This window comes from Saimiri boliviensis, chromosome 11, assembly GCF_048565385.1.
Source record: "Saimiri boliviensis isolate mSaiBol1 chromosome 11, mSaiBol1.pri, whole genome shotgun sequence".
Lineage (NCBI taxonomy): Eukaryota > Metazoa > Chordata > Mammalia > Primates > Cebidae > Saimiri > Saimiri boliviensis.
Window position 1 is genome coordinate 43,097,044 of NC_133459.1, and position 22,209 is coordinate 43,119,252.

The 22,209-nt window shown below is 47.2% G+C and overlaps 1 protein-coding gene across 10 annotated transcripts in view; it reads right to left on the minus strand.

Annotated features, from left to right (window-relative positions):
- ERI3 (ERI1 exoribonuclease family member 3) overlaps positions 1 to 22,209 on the minus strand; it is a 136,303-nt gene that overhangs the window by 54,637 nt on the left and 59,457 nt on the right. For all 10 annotated transcript variants that reach the window (XM_003936929.4, XM_074380697.1, XM_074380698.1 and 7 more), the window contains one exon: positions 9,587 to 9,659. In XM_003936929.4, coding sequence (XP_003936978.2) covers positions 9,587 to 9,659 — 73 coding nt within the window. The remainder of the gene's footprint in view (positions 1 to 9,586; positions 9,660 to 22,209) is intronic.

The window sequence follows — 22,209 nt, forward strand, 5'->3', positions numbered from 1 at the left end:
CCTTTGTATAGTCCTTGCTTCTGTCAGGCTGCTATCACTTGAGCAGCTTAATCCTCACAGCTCCCCCAAAATTAACCCTGACTAGCAGGGTTTTGGATCCCCTAACGCCTGATGACTTCCCAGCCAGCTCAGCCCACTTGCTGAAGCCTCCAATCTGCATCACTCCGACCTGCTGACCTGCCTATGGCCCCCAGCAAAGAACTTCATTAAGGCCGAGAATTTATTCCTCCATAAGCCCTTAATTTATTACTGCACTGATTGGGACTCTGAATGCTCCAAGGTCAGGAAAAGTCGCACTCAATCGTAGACACCAACCCTCCCTTCAGCAGTTTCTCCTGCTGTACCTTCCCAGGGGAGGGGGAGAGATAGAATGCTTCTTGGAGGGACCCAAGATTTTCTTTAAGAGCTGGTCCCAATCCCACCCTCTTCAGAGCATCCATAAATTGCAGCAAGGCATAGTGTACAGATGGGAGAGCAAAAGTGGAGCAGCAACCTTCATACCCTGATATACCAGGGTCTGTTAAATTCTAGATGGTCCTTATCCCTACCACTGCTAGGTTTGACTGGCTGAGCCCCGTCTGCCAGGACTGACTCAGAATCCTCCTAAGGCTGTCTTCCTGCTTCCCCAGAAGCCCACCTCCCTCAGTCCATTTTGTATTGTTCTAAAGGAATACCCGAGGCTGGGTAATTTATTTAAAAAAATGGTTTATGTGGCTCATGATTCTGATGTCTGGAAAAGTTAAAGACAGGGCATCGGGTGAGGGCCTCAGGCTGCTTCCACTCAAGACAGAAAGTGAAGAGGAGCTGGCTTGTGCAGAGATCACGTGGCAAGAGGGAGCAAGATAGAGAAGGAGAAGTGCCAGGCTCTTTTTAACAACCAGCTCTCTTGGGAATGAACAGAGTAAGAACTTACTCATACCCCCCACTCCTGCCCCAGGGAGGACATTAATCCATTCATGAGAGAACTGTCCCTCAAAATGCAGACACCTACCATTCAGTCCCATCTTCAACGTTAGGGATCAAATTTCAACATGAGATCCAGAGAGGACAAACATCCAAACCATAGCACCACCTATCAGGTCCAGGAGTCAGAGGAAATGCCACACAATTTGTGAGTATGTGTGCACACACTTGCATGGCTATGTGTGTAGGTATGCATTTGTATTACATTTATACGTACGTGTCCATGCATATGCAATAGGTAAACATATTTTATGTGTGCACCCATACACACACATACATTCTTATGGAGGTCTCATCCATCCTTTCTGTTTCTTGACTCCTTATTTATAACAACATTCTTTTCCATTCAACATTAGCTACCCACTTCCATGGCCACACCTTGGAACCTGCCAACACCTAGAACTGCCCCGTCTCTGAAATCACTAATTCAGACATGCTATTCTCTAACCATAATCTCTAATCCTTCCATCTGGCATGTTCAACTATACCCAGCATACCAGTTCCTCATTTTATTGGTACCAATTTACTTTTTCCACATCTATCAGACCTCCTGCTATCTTTTCTTCCCCCAGCATCCAGCTTAGACCTCATAACCCATCTTGCCGACTGCTGTCTTACCAACATCTTCAATTCCCTAATCCCTTTCATCAAACCTCCTTGAGGAAAATCTCCACCCTGGATGAATATAAAGGTCTACTTTCTCCATGCCCACAACCAGGCAGCTGAGGTCCAATAAAGAAAAGTCATGCAACTGAACAGACTGGTTCCACAATGAATTAATGCCATCAACCTCAAATGGATCCTCAACACTGCCTAGGAATCCTACTATACTTCTCAAGTCAGCTCACACATCTTTTCTTTACTAGAACGACAGCAATCCTGTAAACCCTACCAGCCCTTCCCTATTAGCCATCGGATGGTAATTACCCCAACTTGCTTTGCTGCCACCAAATCTACAAGCCCACCTACCTCCACATGAGCCCATCTTCTTCTTCCCTCCTGTCCCAATAGAAGCAGGGACCTTTCTCCTTAAGAGAGCCCATGTTCTTAAAATTTTTCTTTTTCTTTTTTTTCCTGCCTAGGTTCTCAGAATAAGGAGAGCCAATTTCAAGAGCCTGGGCTTTCCAACCCTTCTCCTCTCACCTCCTCAGAGGCCTCCCTTACTGGTTTCCTCTCCCTCCTGCACCTTCAACAGGATTTCATTTTCTAATAGAGCCTACAAACAAACAATGTCTTCTACTTAAAAACAAAACCTGCTTTAGCCTCCACTTGCCCCATCACAGCTTTTGTCCTTTCTCTCTCCTTCAAAGCCACATTTCTGAAAAAGTTGAAGTTTCTCTATCTCCTCATTTCTCATTTACTCTTTAGTTCACTCCAATTTGGCTCCTGTCCCGATCATGCCATTCAGGACCAAGGTCACTGAGGCCCTTGTAATTCCGAGCTCATATTTTAGTCGTCACATTGTGCAGCCCTCTCTGAACTGACCACTCCTCATCTTCTTCAACACTTTCTTTTCTTGGTTTCTACAATACCACACTCCTACAGTCTTCTCTTCTTCTATCACTCTTTCGCTCTCTTTCTCTCTCTCTTCAGCATTTAGCAAAGCTAAATTTAAGTTCTAGCTCTGCCATGTACTAATGTGAAATCACTGGGCAAGTTTAGTCATTGCTCCATGCCTTGGTTCTCTCAACCTTAAAATGTGAAGAACAATAGCAAACACCGCACTGGGTCCTGTGAGGACTAGACAATGTAGGTACATAACCGCAGTGTCTAGCACAGTACTGTCCAACAGAAATAGAATGTGAGCCACATATGAAATTTAGAATTTTCTAGTAGCCACACTAAAAAGTAAAATGAAACAGATAAAATTATTTTAATAATCTATCTTATTTTAGTACATCCAAATATTATTTCAACATGTAATCAATACAAAAAATTATGAGACATTTTGCATTTTTTCATACCAAGTCTTTGAAATCTGATATGTAACTTATGCTTACTGTACATCTCAACTGGGATGCTAAATCTTCATCAGAAATACCAAACCTGCCAAGCGCAGTGACTCACACCTATAATCCTAGCAATCTGAGAGGCCAAGGCAGGTGGACTGCTGAGGCCAGGAGTTGGGAGACCAGCCTGGCCAACATGGCGAACTCTATTTCTACTAAAAACACAAAACTAGACAGGCGTGGTGGCACACACCTGTAGTCTCAGCTACTTGGGAGGCTGAGGCACAAGAATCACTTGAACCCAGGGGGCAGAGGTTGCAGTGAGCCAAGATCATTGCACTTTAGCCTGGACAAAACAGCAAGACTGTCTCAGAAAAAAATGAGAGAAATACATAATCTGTATTTAGATTTTATACAATTAACAGTTTAAAATGTAGATTCACCCACCCAGGTTGTACTAAACATACTTAAAGTTTTTCAAGGAAGTTTTTAATTAATTAATTAATTAATTAATTTTGAGATGGAGTCTCACTCTGTTGCCCAGCTTGGAATGCAGTGGTGCAATCTCGGCTCACCGCAACCTCCACCACCTCCCGGGTTCAAGTGATTCTCATGCCTCAGCTTCCCAAGTAGGTGGGATTACAGGCGCCCACTACTATGCCTGGCTAATTTTTTGAGTTTTTTTTAGTAGAGACGAGGTTTAGCCATGTTGACCAGGCTAATCTCAAACTTCTGACCTCACGTGATCTGCCCACTTTGGCCTCCCAAAGTGCTGGGATTACACGCATGAACCACTGCACCCAGCCAAGAAAGTTTTTAATTTAAATTGATTAAATAAAATTCAAAATTTGTTCAATCATACTAGCTACATTTCAAGTGATCTATTGCTATATATGGCTAGTAGAAACTATGTTGGAAAACATAGGTCTAGCACACAAAATGTAATCCATAATTCAGGACTATTTATTATTCTTTCTATTTTTGACTATTCCTTAACTCTCAAATGTTGGTATTTCTGTGTTCTGCCTAGGCTTTCTTCTTACCCTATACCCTCTTGTTTGGCAATCTCATCCACTTCCATGCTTTAATTATCATTCACACACCAATAACTCTGCCAATTTTTTTTTTTTTTCTCCTTTGAGAAAGGGACTTGCACTCCAGGCTAGATAGGGTGAAGTGGTACAATCATAGCTCACTGCAGCCTCAAACTCCTGGGCTCAAAGGATCCTCCTGCCTCAGCCTCCCAAGTAGTTAGGACTAGGAACATACATCACCAAGTCTGGCTAATTTTTAAGTTTTTTTTTTTTTTTGTAGAGGTGTGGTCTCACTATGTTGCTCAGGCTGGTCTTGAGCTCCTTGGCCTCAAGTGATCCTCCCACCTCCGCCTCCCTGGGATTATAGACATAAGCCACCACATCTGGTCCTCAAAATTGTATCTCTTATCTAGACTTCACCCTTGAGCCCCGGACTTATATACTCAACTGCCTCCTCAATGTCTCAAAAGCATCTGAACTCATATACCCCACACTGACTTCATCTTTTCTAATCCTGAAACTTATCCTTCGAACATTATCTCAGTAAACTCATTCCAATTCACTCAGTTGCTAAAATCATAAATCCTGGGGTCATAATGGTCTTCTCCGTCATCCTCAACCCTCGCAACTAATCACCATTTCTTGTTTACTATACAATCAGTGTTATTATAATGCCCTTTGAAAGAGCAAATTTGTCCAATGCAATTGATGTATTGGGAACAATTAATAGTAACACAAATTTTGCATTTGTTTACGTGCAATTTTGTTCATGAGAAACACTAGATGAACACAGGAAACTACACCTTGCTGAACAGAGCTGCATAGGAATATATAAAACACATACGTGCACACATCTTAAACATCTACCAGCCACTTAGATCACTGAATGCATGGACCACATTCATCTGGTTACAATTTTCCATCTGATTTCAGACATTCTCCTCCCACCACTTCACAATAACTCACAAGCTGCAACCCTTCTCATGCCCATTTCTACAAGCAAACTTTGGGGTTTTACAAAGTAAAGTACCATATTTATTGTGGTATTTATGTATTTCTTAAGCATTTAATGTGTAAAACTCTGCTACCATTTTTATTAGATTCCTATCTTTTCTTTTATGTGTCACTAACGGAATTTTTGTTGCATGACTTTCTCTAGCATGGTGATTTTCAGAAATCTGTATGTTGCATTATTGCAGAACTGACTACACCATTTAATACTCAGGAATTGGCCCATTTCTCTGCATTTCCACTATCAGTTTAATCCAGTAATTAACATCTTTCACCTGGACCACAAAAACAGCCTAGTTCTGTGGTTCTCAACCAAAGACAGTACTCCTCCACTCCCACCCTGTCCAGGTCACTAGAAATGGATACAGGGTGGCACTTTTAATTATCACAATGACTCAGAGAGGCACTACTGGTATTCAGTTAACAGGGGCTGGGGATGCTACAAGTTCAGCAATGTTACCCACACAATGATTTGTCCCACCCAAAAATGCCAAATGTAGCCCGATTAAGAAAAACCAGCAACTGGTCTCCTGTATCTGCTCTTAGCTCCCTCTACACTGCAACCAGAGAGAGCTTTCTTAGAATGTAAATCAGATGATGCCCCTCTTATATTTAATGCCCTTTAGTAGCTTCCTCTTAACCTAAACATCAAGGTCAAAATCAAAGTGTGGTCTATAGGCTCCTGACTCCCTTCTAGCCTCATCTCATGCCACTCTCCTTTTGCCACCTTCACTATGTTTTAGGCATTTATTCACTCAAGAAGTAAGGCTTAAACATCTGTGTGCCAGGAACTATTGAGAGTGATGGGGATAGAGCAGTTAACAAAAGAGACTCAAATTCTTTCTCCTCCTGAAACTTACATTCTGGTTTCATGAAGCTGCCAGGCTTCTCTTCACCTCGGGGTCTCCCCACATGCTACACTGTGCTTAGCCAATTCCAACTCATTCTTCAAGTATTAGCTTAGATATCCTTCCTCAGGGAACTATTCTCTCACCCCACCCTACTAAGTTAGTTCCTTCTATGATCCATGACTCTGAACTGTTTAGTGTTATTAAATGCAACTAAACTTATTTATTCAACATCCACCTTTTTATATCTCCAGGCCCTCACACAGTAACTGGCACACAGAAGGCATTCAAAATATTTTTTTATTGGCTGGGCGCAGTGGCTAATGCCTGCAATCCTAGCACTTTGGGAGGCTGAGGAGGGGGGACTGCTTGAGCCCAGGAATTTGAGACCAGCCTGGACAACATGGCAAAACCCCATTTCTACAAAAAATACAAAAATTAGCCGGGCATGGTAGTGGGCACCTGTAGTCCCAGCTATTTGGGAGGCGGACATGGGAGGATCGTTTGAGTCTGGGAGGTCAAGGCTGCAGTGAGCCATGTTTGTGCTACTGCACTCTAACCTGAATGACAGAGTGAGACCCTGTCTCAAACGTGTTTTTTGTTTACTGATGAAGATATATATGTTTACCTCTGTGTATGTATCTTTATACTTATGAATATATATGTATAAACACCTTCATGTCTGGGTATGTCTCAAAATATTTCTGCAGGTGACTGCTTATGTGTATATGCAACTATATATGAATGCATATATGGATACAGACATGCAATTTGAAGTATATCCACTTGGGGTGTATGCGTTCACATGCATATACATGTGTATATTAATGCGTTTGCACATGTGCGTATTCTTCAGTGACAGCTCTATCTCCTAGAGGGAGCTGGAAGCAGGGCCCCAAGTCCTCTCTAAGCTGACAGCTCAATAAGAATATAAGATCATTCAATGACATTCCAAATGTCAGCAAACACGGGCCTGCTCCACTCTGCTACAGGGGAAGTAGGTGGCGATGGGAGATGTGGAAACTTGGCCATTGAAAAGTTCCTATTTCCTGATGCAGCCCACACCATTTCTGGAGAAGTAAGGGCAGCTGAAAGACATTCTGCCTCTTCTCAGATTGAAGGTCTTAGGAAATAGGCATGGTGAATTCATCCCCAGTTGCTCACTCACTAGGCAAGTCTCAGGTGACCAAGCAGACCAGGACCTTCCCCACCTTTCTGAAGAAGTAAAGCTCTGCTGGAGGAGCGGAGGAGGAGGAGAGAAGAAAGGGAAGGGGGAAACACAAAGTAAGATCAAGGACACGAGAGGACCCTGTAGAGAGCCAGAGCCTGGGTCACACAGGGGCAACAAGGCATGGAGTAAGGCTTTTACATAATATTCCTGCGACCTTGGCAATGACCTCTCTGGCTTTGCTTTTATCATTACTCTTTTTAAGGAGGAATCTTAGTGCAGCCTCCACCAAGTCACACAGCATAAAGGTCAGAAAGATTACTTTGCCACTGGGCTCCTAGGACTCAGCAGCCTCTATGTCCTGAATGGCTGCTGGTAAGGACTGGGCTGAAGTTCAAAGTCAAGCCACCTCTCCTGCTGGGCCTTTAAGCACACTTGCAATACAATGTGGTTGGGGTGCAGAGAGGAAGGGGTGAGATCCCTTGTTTTTCCCAGACTTGCTCAGGTTACCTCACATGAGGAAATCACAAGGCCAACTAGGAACAGAGTCCTCAGTCTCCCCTCCCCTTGTACCTATTCCTTCCCTGTTCAGCTCAGCACAGTCTGCAGGGGAACCAAGCTGAAAAGACTCTGGACAGCCGGCCTCTACCCCCATCTTGTGGGCCAGCAGCACCAAGGTGGCCTTGAATGGCAATGTTACCACATGGGTCGGCTGCTTTCCTGTCTTTCTGCCAAGGAACCTGGAGGCAGGGAGCTATCCATACACCAAAAAGTCTAGTGAACTTCACAGGGTAATTATTCATGGTCAGCGCCTGCCTCGCCTGGCCGGGCCTTCACATTGCATTTGCTGAGGCCAGCAAGCAGCCTCAGATGTGCTCTGACAGCCGGTATGCTATCTTTCAGCGGTGCATGCCTAGCCACACCCACATGTCTAGCCCCACCACATGCCTAGCTCTGAGGGGCCTCCATGAAACTAGTTCTTGAAGATGAATCGTCAGCCAGCAGTTACTCACTGAGTACACAGTCTATGCCCAGCCCTGGCTAGCCACCAGAGACACAGAGAGGAACGAGACTCCATCTTTGTGCTCCAGATGGACATATCTGGAAGGAAATATACATGGATTCAGTTTGAACAGAGGAAAATGATTTCCCAAGTGCCAAGGAACCTCAAGGCAAGAGACTGACTGCTGAGCTTCTCAGCAGAAGTGATACCTGAGTTGAACCTTCCAGGACAGGGAACATGTCTGATGAAGATGACTGAGGGACATTTCAGACAGAAGGCAGGCCATAGGGAAAGGCCCAAACCTAGGGCAGTGTCCAGCTTCTTCAGCGTAAGAGGAGGAGTAGTAAGCAGCAGTTGGTCAGTTTCAAGGGAGATCAGCCGGAGAGTGGGGTAGGAGCCAAACTGCGAACAAGCCAAGTGCAAAGCACCTGTCTCCACCAGTGGAAAGCAAAGGACTTCACAAATGATGCCACAAAGCATGGAACTAAATGCAAAGTCACTGTCAGTGTGGCACAAATACTTATAAAATTTTCTCTTCCATTACTCCTCCACATGTTTGCTTAGCTCCAGCCTCCCCACACACCAAAAGCATGCTGCCCTCTCTGCTGAGAAAGCTTTCTCTTCTCCTCCTATCCATATCCCACCTTCCTTGAATGCCTAAGTCAAGACTCAAATCCTCGCCATACTTAGCCTGACCCTCCCTTGACCCCTCTCTTCTCTAAGCCCCCTGGGAGCCACTACCTTGACCCCCAGTGTGTTCTCCTTTCTCTGAGCTTCCTGGGAGTTGCTAAGCTGACTGGCGGCATGAGGTTCCTGAGGCTGCTCCAGGACTGTTGCCCTTGGATCAGAATGATTTATGGGGGTGAGTCTCTCTAGTGAATGGGCCTCCCAGAACAAGGATCCCTCCAGAGCAGGGATACTCTGCTAGGAAAGTAGTTTTCTAAGTGATTCATTCTCTGCCAGGGCTCACTATCCTAGCCACACAATATCCTTGCCAGTCTATAGCCTCAGCATCACCTCCCCAGGTGCTTGACGCTACATGAGTTCCAGTCTCCCTATCAGGTCCAAAGGGAATTGGACTCTAGTTTCCATGGCCCTTCGTCACATGAGCCAGGCTCTCCTGGAGCAAGGCAGGAATAAAGCCAACTTAAATGAACTCTGCCTCCCAACCAGAGTGATATATCAGAGACAGTCAGGAGGGTCAGAGGCCACATTCATGATGATAACAAAGGAGAATACCTTCCCAGAGGCTCAGCTAGTGCCACATCACTCCTAGAGACAAGGCAGCTCTGCCCCCAGATTCAGCTCTGAGCAAGCCCCCCCCCCCGCCAAATCTCCTTAACTATGATGTCTCTCCATGTCTGAAAGACACCAACTAAGGCAGCGTCATAATCCACCCAGCAGCCTGGTCCCCAAGCAGCTCTCCACTGTCATAAATAACCGTATTTCAGTGCATATTAGCTAGGGAAAAGGAAGGAGAGATGTTAAGAAAAGAGAAGAACAAAAAGAAAAGGAAAAGGGAACAGATACAGGAAAAGAAAGTAAAGCAGGGGAGCTATGAGGCATAAGAGCGCCAGGGGAAGCACCCAATTGGGGCTCAGACACCGTACCTTTTTCAGATTAATCCACTGCTTGAAGTAATCCGCCACTGGTAAGCCCAAGTACTGGCACTGGCCTGGGAGCCTACAAAAAAAAGGGAAGAGAGAACAAGTTGGGCACATCCATGTCCCAGGTATGAAGACTTAAGATAGGAAGTCCAACAGAGTTTACAAGACAAATAGATCTCAAAAGGTCAACCAATTAGCCGTAGGTCCCACCATAGACACTGGGCTCCAGCTCTAGCCCTCAGATCCAAGTGTGAGAGCCCAAAAACTCTTTTCAAAATAACAGCAGCAGCAACTATTTCCTAATGGCTTACAGTATGCCAAGCACCTTACTTACATTTTCACATTTAATCTTCAAAGCAATGCTGAGACACAGGTACTGTTGTCGACATTTTACAGATGAGAAAATGAGATTGAGAGAGGTTACCCAAGGTCCCACAGCTAAAACATGATAGTGCCAAGAACTGAACCCAGTTCTGTCTGACTCCAAAGCCTATGTTCTTTCCACGCACTGGTTTGTTGTTGTTTTGTTACAGCAGAGAGGCAAACAGACAAGACAGGAGGAGAGAGAGGCAGAGCATATGGTTTAGAGATAGATGAGCAGGGGTTTCAGCTCACGTTTAAGCGTCTAGCTACAGATTTGTTTCAGACAGAGAGGAGGCAAGGTAGAAGAATAAGAGGAAGTCAGAATTTAAATCAAGGGTCTGTTCTTGTCTTTTTCTTTAAATGAGAATTTATCAACTATCTCCCCCTCTAGCTGATGATGTTGTTTTACTCAGACAAATCCATTCAATCAAACATGCATCGATGCTTAATGAGAGTCAGGAAGAACGATGTAACTCTTGTCCATAAAGGGCTCAGTTTGTTCAGAGTTATGGGCAATGAAAGAAAGACAAAAACAGCCTTAAGTTGGAGCACAGGGGCATATGCAAGGATGGAGGAAGACAATACTAGAAATATCAGCCAGGAAAGATCACAGTCTTATTCCTAAGAGAAGAGCTTTGCCACAGGCAATGGAGAGCCTCTGAAGAGCTGTGATTTACCAAGATTGTTCTGGAGGCAGCAAACATAATAGACTGAAAAAGCAGTGTAGTAGCCAGGAGAGAGAAACAGTAATGGTAAAGATGGTGATCAAGGAACAGACATTAAGAGATGTAAAGGAGGCCCAGTGACCAAATGAAATGTGGGGCCCAGTGAGAAAGCAGTAGAGCTCTGCTTGGCTAGCTTCATGCCACTCACTAAGATGGATCCAAAGGAGGAGGCAGTGGCATGGAGAGCCTATGTGACATCCAGAGCAAGCCTGCATTTGGTCAATTTTATTATGGTTTTTAAATGCTCTCCTTGTAGCATACCCTACTTTCTGCCCAAACTGGGGGGTGGGGGGGAGAAACTGCTCCCCTGCCCCATCTTTAGTATGCCACTAGAAGGAAGCAGGAGTTTGGGAATGCAGTTTTAGAAATATGCTTGACACACAATAAACACTCGATGTCTGCTGAATTTGAGGTGCCTAGGAGATATCTGGCAGTGGAATGTATCTCAGAGGCAACAGGATATCCAGTTTTGAAGAGAGATCTGGAATAAGAATACGGATTGCTAAATCATTAATATAATTATTAATGTAATCATTAATATAACTTAAGTAAAATTAAAGCCAGGAGAGTAAGTAAGACCACCTCATATCAAGTGAGGTAAGCAGAGGGCCCAGGCTAATGCCTTGCAAGTTTTATTGAACCAAAATGAAACCAGGCTACCACCATCAGACCATCATCACACACAAAGACCTCACTACTTCATGAAACAGCTAGATCTAATTTTTGGACTCAATTCTTAGAAATCCTTCCTTAAATACTAAAGTCTGTCTCCCTATAACTTCTATCCATGGGGTCAAAGTATTTGTCTTCAGAAAATACAAAGAACAAGACTTCTATCTTTTCCTCACAGAAACCTTCTAAGATCTGAGAGTCCAGAAAGCTTCTGTCGGAGTTCCCTTCTCCAAGCTACATACCCTTAGCAACTTCAAGAGTTCCTCACGAGACAATATGCCACTGAGTCAGGACTTATCCAACCTATCCCCATTCCCAAAGGGCAGGGCCCCAGATGTTTCTCGGGGTATGTGACATCTAAAGTCACACATGCTCTTTTGACCCCACTTCATATTACCTGTGGTCAACCTAAACTGTGATAAAAGTGTGCTTCCCCTTTCTGGAATATATAGAACTGATTTTTGAGTTTGAAATGCTAAGTAATTAGTGTCAGTTGCCATGGAGTGGTCAAGCAAGATGACAGCTGGGAAAAACCCAATGGATTTAGTAACGAGGAGGTTAAAAGTAATCTTGGTGAAAGGGGCATCAGTGGGCTGAGTGTGGGAGGCAGAAGGCAACCTGCAAAGTGTCAAAGAGTGAGAGATAAGGCAGTGAAGATTACAAGTGCAAACTCCTTTTCTAGAAAGTTTGGCTACAAGAATCCAGTTGAGGTGACTGATTCCATTCCAGAAAGTTCAAGGCAGTTCAGTCTTCCCTCCATTACCCTTCAGATATTTGACAGATACTAACAGAAAATTGATCCCCTTGTTTCAGGCAGTGTATAGTAAGGATTTACTTTTATAAGACCCAAGATATCTTACCTGAGGGGCAGGTTCCTCTCAAACATCCAAGTGGCACAGTGACATTAACTACAACTAGTCAGTTTCCTAGAAGGAAAATTCAGGCTGAGGCCAAGATGATGAAGGGGTATCCAGATAGATGTGTCCATGTAGGATGAAGAACCAAGAACACGAGGAAATGAGGCAAGGTTTTTAAGGCTGAAAAGTAGCCTTAGGAGCTAAAACGTGGCTGCCTAAGAAGCAGAATGGTAATCTGACAATAATTCTATTTGCTTCAATCTTTCTGTCATGTTCCTTATCCTTGGTATTTGTGGAAATGCTTGCTGAACTCAGCTACTTTAGAAAAATCACATTAAAGTCTATGAGTGAAGGGGGCCACCAGAAGCAGCAGAATCCACAAAGGAATAGGTCAGGGGGACTGGCCAGCAAAAGGCAGGGAGCCTCTATCTTATTCTCCCCTAGCCAACTGTAGCACTCTCTGATTCTTTTAGTTAACACAGGCCAGGAGTCCTTTTGGCTCTAGCTAGCCCTGGGAGAGGGAGGGGCTCTCTCTTTAGCAGAACTTTAAGGGTAGACAACAGCTTTAGACATTTCTACTGTCTAGGAAGGGTCTAGGTCAGTAGGATCATGCCTATTCTTCTCAGAGGAGGACCTATCCCAGAGGGGCCACACTGAGGACAGACCAGACAGACTGTCAGGTTGGATACTCAGCCTGAGATATGGCTCAGCAGCAATCCTGGGTGCCATTCTGAATCCCATGTCTGACTGATGTGCATGGGGGTTAGGCACCATAATTCTCACTCAGGGGCTCTAGTCATTGCAGGTACACATGCAGTTTGGAGACTCACCAAGAGGCATTCAGGGTGTCGAGCAGTCCTCTGGGTAGTCCTAGCCCCGTGACTCCAAGACGCAAGCCGTAAAAATGTAGCAGGGCCAGCTTCATCTTCATGAGAGACAAAGGGCCAAATGCCAGAACTTGGGTTCACAGGTGCCTCATGGGAAGACAGCTACCCATCTCTGTCACACACCCTACCCCAGCTTAGAGAGGATCAAGATATGAAATCTGTGAGTAAGGTGGGTTAGAGCGGTCATCATCCCTTACATAAAAGAGGAAACTGAGGCTCGGAGAAGAAAAGGATTTGTTCAATCATAAAACAAGCCAAGGGTAGTACTAGAAACAGAACCCAAAACTTCTGACTGCACAGGCTTAAGTTGTACAGATACACTCAGAGCTCTTTATAGCCCAGGGCCTTAGAGAAGCAGGTAGCATACTGGTAGCACTGCTCAAGGTCACACCTGAGTTCAAGGTTCTTAGAAGCCTAAGGTCAGTGGGTATCAGTGGGTACATGGTTCCAACAATTTGCCAAAAAAAAAGGTCCCCAGGCACAAAGGGTCTGAATGCTGTATGTTCCTACCAGATCCTGATCCTAGGAAAAGAGCCACTGGCAGTGGGCCCTGGACTAGCCTGTGGGCACGAACGTGCAGGCAGGTTTATAGTGCCCAGGTCTCCATGCAGCTGGATTCACTGGGCACAAATCTCCCCAACTGCCCAAACATCATCTGGTCATGCTTATTACTGTTGCCCAATGAAATTTTATGCACCGAGTCCACAGGTGTGATTTCCCCTTCTTTATGAGGGCCGGAATGACATCACTATTGGCCAATAGAAAAGAGCCAATTATGTCCAGGCCATAAAAAGAATGAGATTTTTTTTCAACCAAATCAAAACTTCCTTCAGCTTCATGAATCCAAGAGGCCCCTTTAAGGAAGAGTCCCCAGTCCTGACTGTGGGCTCTAAACCAAGGCACATGATTGCTTTCCAAATACTATGGGTCTAAGGCCAGAAAGGGCGTCTTTCCTTGGCATTTATCATGTGACCCTGCTATTACCACATTGGCCCCTCAGGGTCACCAGAACAGATTATCAAACCCTACCCTCAGACCCTAACTGGCTCCTCTCTCTCCATCCAGGGGAAGATTAGAAAAGATGAGATACTCCTCAAATTCCTTTCTTACTCTTTTTGAATAACAGAAAAGAAAGCAGAGAGCATTCCCCCTGCCTAGAAGAGAACAAATCAGGGGAAAAGGGTGTAAGAAACTGCCCCTCACCCTCACAAGCACACAGCACAAAGCAAAAGGAGCCCAGCCTTCCCCACCCCACCCCTCATTCAGCCCTACCACCTGCAACTGAGCCACACTGGCTGGGCCGAGACAGCCCTGATGGCAAACAGGTGTGGCTAGCCCGGCGCCAGCCAAGGCAGGGGAGTAGCTCATTAGGGGAACACCCCCCTCGCTAATTCGTATGGCCACGGTGGAGCCATTGTGAGCAGGAGCTCAGCTTTGAAGATTAGGTGAGGCAGACATGGGGGGAGAGCTGCTAGGCTGAGGCAAGGAAAACTATACATCCATGGAGGTCTGCTGGACAGACTGGCAGACAGACCAACAGCCAGGACCAGCAAGAGAGCAGGCACCATGCTGGAAAAGGTGATGGACACTCTTCCTTCGATGCTTTCATCTCTTCAAGACTTAGGGACAGACCCAACTCAGGCAGAAGCATGTCATTCTCACTTTTAGCAGACTCAAGCCTTTAAAGAGGAGGGGGACTAGCAGACTCCAGAGGCCTCCTTGGCTCCTCTCTTCCTTTCAAGAAAGGCTGTAGGACCTGGATCTTGGAGCGATATAGGCTGGCAGTCATGGTATCTACCAGCTCTAAGACAGACACATACTGTTCACCTGCAGGAGCAAACTATTGTATGAATATGCAGAAATGGGGGAGTATGGAGAGGCCTGTCTTCTTCAAAGTCATCACTGGACCACAGAGGCACAGAAGGCCCAGCCTTGGGAAGGAGCGGGCTAGTAGAAGCCAACCAACCAGCCAGTTGGAAGATCCTGCCACAGGACACCTGTGAGGGTGGGTGGGCTTGCTTCCATGCAGAGTTGCTACACTTGCTCATTCCAATAAGCTCTCAAAGAATGCTGTCACTAGCAGCCCTGCATCTCATAACTGCCACGATTTCCTATGCTTCCTCCAAGTCTTAAGCCTCAGGAAAGGGCCCATTCCCATTGGATCCCATTCTAGGAGTTCTATCTAGTCAGAGCCTCCACAGGCAGCACGACGTCAGTCTATATCCAACACGTTCAGGCTACTCCAGCCGAGGCAGCGCTTAGCTGGGGACACAGCTCTTTGTCTCTCCTGTTTCCGTTCCCCCACCCAGAGGAGATAAACAGACCCTGGGTGATAAACGGCCCGCCTTTCACGATCACTTTTCCTCAAGTTGAGGAGAGTAGCTAGTGATGGATGGGCTGGAATTTGGTTATCAGGAAGGGCTGTCAGCCAGAGGTGCCTATCTCCTCCCCCACTACGCAGGGCATCATTACACTGTGGCATCGAGGTAAAATATGACCAAGGGGAGGGAAGGAAGAAAGAGGGGAAGGCTGAGCTTACACACGGAGCAAATTGAGCAACAATGAGAGCAGGCACAAGGCTGGGACGTTAGTTATCTGCCCGTGACACCTTTTATCTCTGCACAAATTGGTCCTTCCTCCCCCACTGCATCCTCTTATACAAACAGAGGCAGACACAATGTGTCACCACTGCAATAGCGTAGCAATTTAACCCGAATTAGTGAGGGGGTCAAGCTAGGAAATAGGGGTTTCTCATTTCAACAGGTTCCTTAGTCTCAGCTCTGAACTACCACATTGAGAGGAGGAGGGTAGAGAGAAGGCAGACTCATAATTGAATTCACTCACTTGGCCACTGCTGATGTATAAAAAATTAATGCTTGAGCCTCCTACTTATCAAAGCTGGTTAGTATCTATCTCACCTGCGAGATGCACCATGTCAGAAGACACAGCATGGGCCCGCCCCAGGCAGGCCTAGCACTCACTCAGTGCCTTTGGCCAGGGTAGGAAACAGAAAGAACAGGAAGAGAAAAGCACTGCCCAGAGACATCGGCCCCAAGCCAGAAACCCCTGCTAGAAGCCTACAGGACAGACTGCTGGGGAGAGCTGGGGATACCATAGGAGCAGATCACATCAAAGGTGGTTCTTGACAGTTCAAGAATACACTTCAGCCAATAAAGAAAAAAGGCATCCTGGCTCCACCTCCAACAGAAGATGTACAGGTTGTTTTATGCACAACCCCTCAGACAAACAGTCCCACATTGCTGAGCCTGAAACTGAGGATGCCAATGGCAGCACTGATGGCACTGGCAAGGCAAAAGAACAGGGAGGAGAGGAGCCTGGCCTTTTCCTCAGTGACCTTCCCTACTGCAGGACCCGGAGTTATGGAGGGAGGAGGCACCTTGGGACTCATTCTTCCCATCAAAACCCCCTGATGGTGGGGCCCTGTCCAGTATCACAGCTCCACTACACTAAGGTAACTTGGTCAAGTGACCATGTGTCCTGGGGTAAGTGACTTCAGCTCCATGCCCTGCTCTGTGAGGGTTAAAGGAGCCAACCAAGGGAAACATGCTTTACAAATAAGGCCTCATGGAAAGGATTCTGGTTACAAGATCAACTGAAACCAAACCTGCAATGGCCTGTAGAGATGCTTCCAGGCCACCTGCATTGAAAAGACAGTGCCTTGGTCAGGAAAAGGATACTGGAGAAGGCTTGCTGGGGATGACAGAAAAATGGAAAGTTCCAGAACCACTTCATAGCTACAAAATGAATTACAAGAAGCTTGGGCTGAGGGGAAAGAGTTATGAATAGGGGAAGCACCTTGGGACTCATTCTCCAAATCCAAAGAATCAGCACACAAATATCAAGGAACGAAAGCTGAGACCCCAGGCTAGACACAAAAGGAGAGAGCTTTCTACCTCTACCAACCACTTTATATTTAGGAGTACCACTGACACCCAGGAACCTCAGACAGAGGCTAATGCAACAGGATTTCTATCATCGGAAAGCTTCCGGGCTCATCCAGAAGATACTCATAGCAGACACAGAATGGTCACTCTAGGAGCGCCTACTGAGAAAGGACCATGTCACTTCTGCTGGTAGGAGGGCAATGTCGAGGGTACTCAGAGACTCAGCTGCAATTTCCCGGGCTCAAGCAAGTGTGTGTGCGTGCGCACATGCGGTCCCTCCATTCTTCTCTGCCTGCCCACAGCCCCAGGGGGAATGCACTGCTGACTTATCAGCTCACTTTGCCCCCACACTTGCACCATCCTCTGGCTGCAGGTTACAATTCCAACCACAGGCTTCAGAAAGATGATACACTTGCTGGAGCCTGCAAAGGGTCAGGAGAGAGTACTGTTTGAAATACCAGCATGACAGCTGGCTCCTTGTCTGTCTCTTCCTCCTCAACGCCCTCCCCAAACTTGTCATGGTACAAGAAGTCTATAAGCAGCCCATCAGCTTTAAATATCAGTGTGCGTGAAGCAGGAGCATGAGAGCGAGGGAGCGGGAAGCAGACAGCGAGCGCCTCTGTCGCCACTGCCTGTCAGGGAACACTAATGAATTTCACCACCAGCAGCCATGCTTCAGATGAGGGTGAGCTGGGGGCTGGGGGGGTTTTCTAGGGAGAACTCTGGCAGTATTAAAACATATTTTCCCAAAGCCCTGTTAATAAATGTCATTGCGGAGCTGAGAACTATGGTCTACCACCAGGACTTCAAGGGCAGAGAAGGGGTGGGGCAAGCCCTGCTGTCCTCTCAGAAAGGAAGGAGAGTGCAAGCATGAGACTGGAGGGAGCCAGCTGAGCCCCATGGTGGGGCTGGGTGACCTCAGCAAGCCTCCTGCTTTGTCTTGCCACCGTTACCCTTACTCATCTCATCAAGGCCTTGGGATGCCTTGTTGAGAGGCCTAGGATAAGAAGGAAAGGCCTGAGGCAGGGAGAGATGACCAGCTGTGCCTTCCAGGCCAGACCTACCACTCACCCCACCTCAACCAACTTCACCTCACTCACCTCACAGTGAGGCCCCACAGCAAGGGGTTATAGGCCATGCTTCCAGACCCAGGCGAGGTGGGGTGGGAAACTCTGGCTCCAGTCCTAACAGGAAGCTACAGTCTCCCCACAGATGTCAGGAGCCAGAGCTGCTTATTATTTTACAGATAAAGGAATGAAGGTTGAGAGTAGGAATGTGACTTCTGCAAGATCCTACAACTAGAAAGCAGTAAAGCCAGGAACTGAAACCAGGTCTCTTCATTCTAAAGGCCCTGTTCTTTCCACAATGCCACACAGCTTCTTTGAGGAAGGGCTGATCACCTCACTGTCTCCTGTGTGTCCTCTACTGGCAGGCTCTGCCCTTCCCCTCCATTTGCCTCACTGGTACACACACACCTCTGGCCTGGCATGGGCCACAGCTGCCATGTAGCACTGGGCTGAGCTCCAGGCTGGGGTAAACCTAGCCGGGCAAAGAAAGCCCTGGGAATGAGCCAGGCCATCACCTGGGAGTCTCCACAGCTCACAGGACTGGCTGCAGGCATAAGCCCTCCCTCGGGTGCCCTCTGCACAGCTCTAAGCAGCAGTGTCTGATCTGGCAGCAACCTGCTGTGCAGGGGGCAAATGACATTTAATTTCCTCTTGGTTTCCCTATAGTACAGACGAAAGGCCGTCACCTGCGTCTGGGTCTGGCGGCACAGCTGGAAGTGTTCCCAGACATGATGCTCTGGAGAGGTCCCAACAGAAACCAGAACACAGGCAGTACATAGGGATGCCCCACAGGGCAGGCTGCTGGTGTTCCCAAGGAAAACCAACTTCAAATCCCTAGTGTCCTAGTTGCTCAAAGCCTCCAAAAGGCACTGTGTATGCACATAGCACCTCCCTGCTCCATGCCAACTATCTCTCATTAGCCCACCTGCCAACTATCTCTCATTTCTCCCCTACGGAGCCTACATGAAGCATACAAGTGCCACACACACCCTGTAGGACCACAGGACAAGCACCTCCCTAGTGCCAAAAACAGTCCTTAAAATTCTCTAACTTGTACCTCCCCAGCCCCTCTCTAGGGAAACAATAAGACAAGTGCCTCTCCATTGTCCTTCCCATGGCAACTCATCAGTGAAAGGCACAGTGCCCCACCTGTTGTGACTGTAGGAAGTGCTGGAGCTGCCACCAGGGCCCAGCCAGAGCTCTCTTTCCCAGATGGAATGGCAGAAGCCCCAGTAGGGAGTGGGTATGGAGAGGAGGCTAAGCAAGTGATGGGAGGTTTCCAGGGCACTTCGGTCAGTGCCTCAGCTAATGAGCTATTCTCTTTTGGGCCAGGGAAACCAGGAGCTCCTTAGCAGGCTGAGCTGTCTCCAAGATACCTTGCTCATTCTACTACAGTCTTCCCCTGGCCTGTAGCCATCTTGACCCTATGCCTGAGCTGCTGTTGTGTGGCCTACGATGCCCTCTGGAGGTTCTGCAGAGACGCATCCTCTTGGTGTTCAGGATCTGGGATGCAGTCTGACCTCTGCTTTCATATGGGTGCTCAAGACACAGCTATGCCCTTAACCGTCTAGCTGGTCTCCTAGGCCCTGATTCCAGCTCCCCTGACTCCTTCAAGAGGTGTAAGCACTTGTCCTATACAGAGTCAGACTTGTGCATGGGCATTAGAATAGGCTAGTGATTTTTAAAGTGTGCTCCATGGAGTCCTAGGCTTCTAAGGAGGAACATTAGGCTACTTAATGGACCGGGGGAAGAGGACGAAGAATGGGAGAGGAAGAATGGGCAGGGCTTCTCCCCAGCTTCAACCAGATTAATGCTGGGCTTTAAAATTCTGTTCAAAAGAAAAGAAAGTTTAGTGTTTTTTTTAAAAAAAAATACTACCATTCCGTCTCTCTACAGTGCTCCTCTGGGTTCTCACAGCATTTTTGTGCCTTCACGGTAGTGTTTTCATACTCTACTTTACTTACCCTATAATTAGGTATGTGTGTGCTGGTCTTTCTGTCCTGATCACTTGGCAGTCCCTGTAGTCCCCAGCAAAGTACTTACAGGGCCCAGAGCAGCTCTCAACAGGTACTAACTTTAGGCTACTACCAGAATGCCAGCACTTCTAGGATATGCTGGGGTCAGCACCTTCAATGGCAATTTCCAACAGGATTCCTTGGGAGAGAAGAGCTGCGACGGAGGGTAACTGATACTTACAGGAAGGTCCTTGTGAAGATGTATAGCACATGCCACTCTTAAATCAAAGAAAGGGACACATCTGCTACCACAAGCAATCATCTAAATCAACTTCAGGGGACCAAACAGACTTTTGCATTTGGCCAATCTTTGGGGAAAATGCAACAAATTGCAACATGAAATATCACTCATTAGAAGCTTCCATACCCTGTATGTGGGACCATGGGAACACAGAATGACTTTCATCAGCTGGGCATTCAAGGGTCTGTCCCCTGGTTTCCTGTAGCTGTAGAGGAGTACTAGTCCCATGATTCTGGTTATAGGACTAAGAATGGGTAAAGCCCCTTGGCCCCACCAGCCAAACCTACTGCCTGGGCCTCCTTCTCCAGCCAGGTTTAGGGAGCGGGTAGGGGGAGACAGGGGACTGTGTTCCTCCTAGCTAAAGCCACTTGTTAATAGGCCCTAGATTCCCTTATCCCTGGGGAAAGGAAGGTAGCAATGAGCTCTCTTCTCCACCCCCCTCCACTGTGCCTCCCAGCAGGGCCAGGGAGGACAGCCATTAGTGTGTGCCTCAGCAGACAATGGGGAGGAGAAGTCTCCAGAGCAAAGGACAACTGCAGCAATTAGAATGCAGGGAGGTTCAGAAGCTATTTAACTGGGTGACCCCTGAGGTCGCTGCATCTGACTCCCATCCCTGGATAAATATTGTATGAGAGGGGAGGGGGCGAGCGAGGGAGCCGGAATGCTGCTCCTCCTTCCACTCCTTTCCCCACCCCATGCGCTGCCTCCAGCCACACACACCAGGAACATTATTTACAGTCCTGACAGTCGGAGCAATCACTCTGCTAACCAAGAGGGAATGGACAAAGTCGACTTACCAAAAATTGACTATGGCAATTGAAGAAGAAACCAGAGCTCGTGGGGGAAGGGAGCTGAGCCAACACAGATCCCTCCACAATCTGGGTCCAGCTGAAGCAAACATTCTGTCACCCCCAAAGCCCAAACTACTGACCGGTGAGGCTGGTCTCAATGGCAGAGAGTAAATCAGAGAAACAGAGCATCCTTCCACCTTTTGGGGGGTCCCCTAATGGAAAACTCCTGGCTCTCATCACTACCCCGGGGCTCCTTGGCAAAGATGGGAGTCCTAGCTACCTGCCCAGAGAAGCTGAACCATCTACATGTCACTTGTCCAGCTTGCCCCTTAGCTGACCTAGTCAGGAAGGCCAAGAGCAAGAAAGTCAGACATGGCAGGAAGGGGTCAGAGTGGGGGAAGAAGAGTGTCTGAGTGGAGGCTGTGCCTCAGCCCCCACACGTGCCGCTCCTCCAGTCCTGCTCTAATGCACCCTGACATGCCTCTGAAGACAGAGAGCTGTTTGCAGTCAGCACCGTGATTTGTTAGTAATTATTTCCATGGTGTCACATTGCTGTCACTCTGTTAACAAAGAGACAGGCTGCCTCGGGCTGCCTGCGAGAAAGAATCGCAGAGAAAAAGGCCTGTCAGGCTCCTGGGATTCTCTGGGCTGGCTGGCTTTCTTCCCCAAACCAACATCCTCGCAAGCTTTGGAAGAAACAGTTTTACAGAACTATCAAGTCTGAGTTGTGTCACCCTTTAGCCAGGGACACTGAGAATTTATCCCAGCCACTCATAGCTGGCCTTCCCAAAGCCCTACAAAGCTAAGCCCCCAGAGTCCACAAATCATTCAGGCGTGGGCCACTATGCCAGTTGAAGCCTTGAGTTCCCTGGCCTTCAACTCCTAAGACCTTTGCTCCCTGACTCATCTTCTTCACTGGGGTATTCACAGCCTCTCATGTGCCCTCAGGAACCTGACCACAGAAACCTAATTTAGACCAAACGGAAGCAGCCACCCTCTTGGCATGGCTGGGGAATAAGGAGAGTATGATGGCAGAGCATCCTTCCTTCTTGAATCTGCCAGCTACAGTTCAGGAGCATAGTGGCTCAGGTGCCAACACCCCT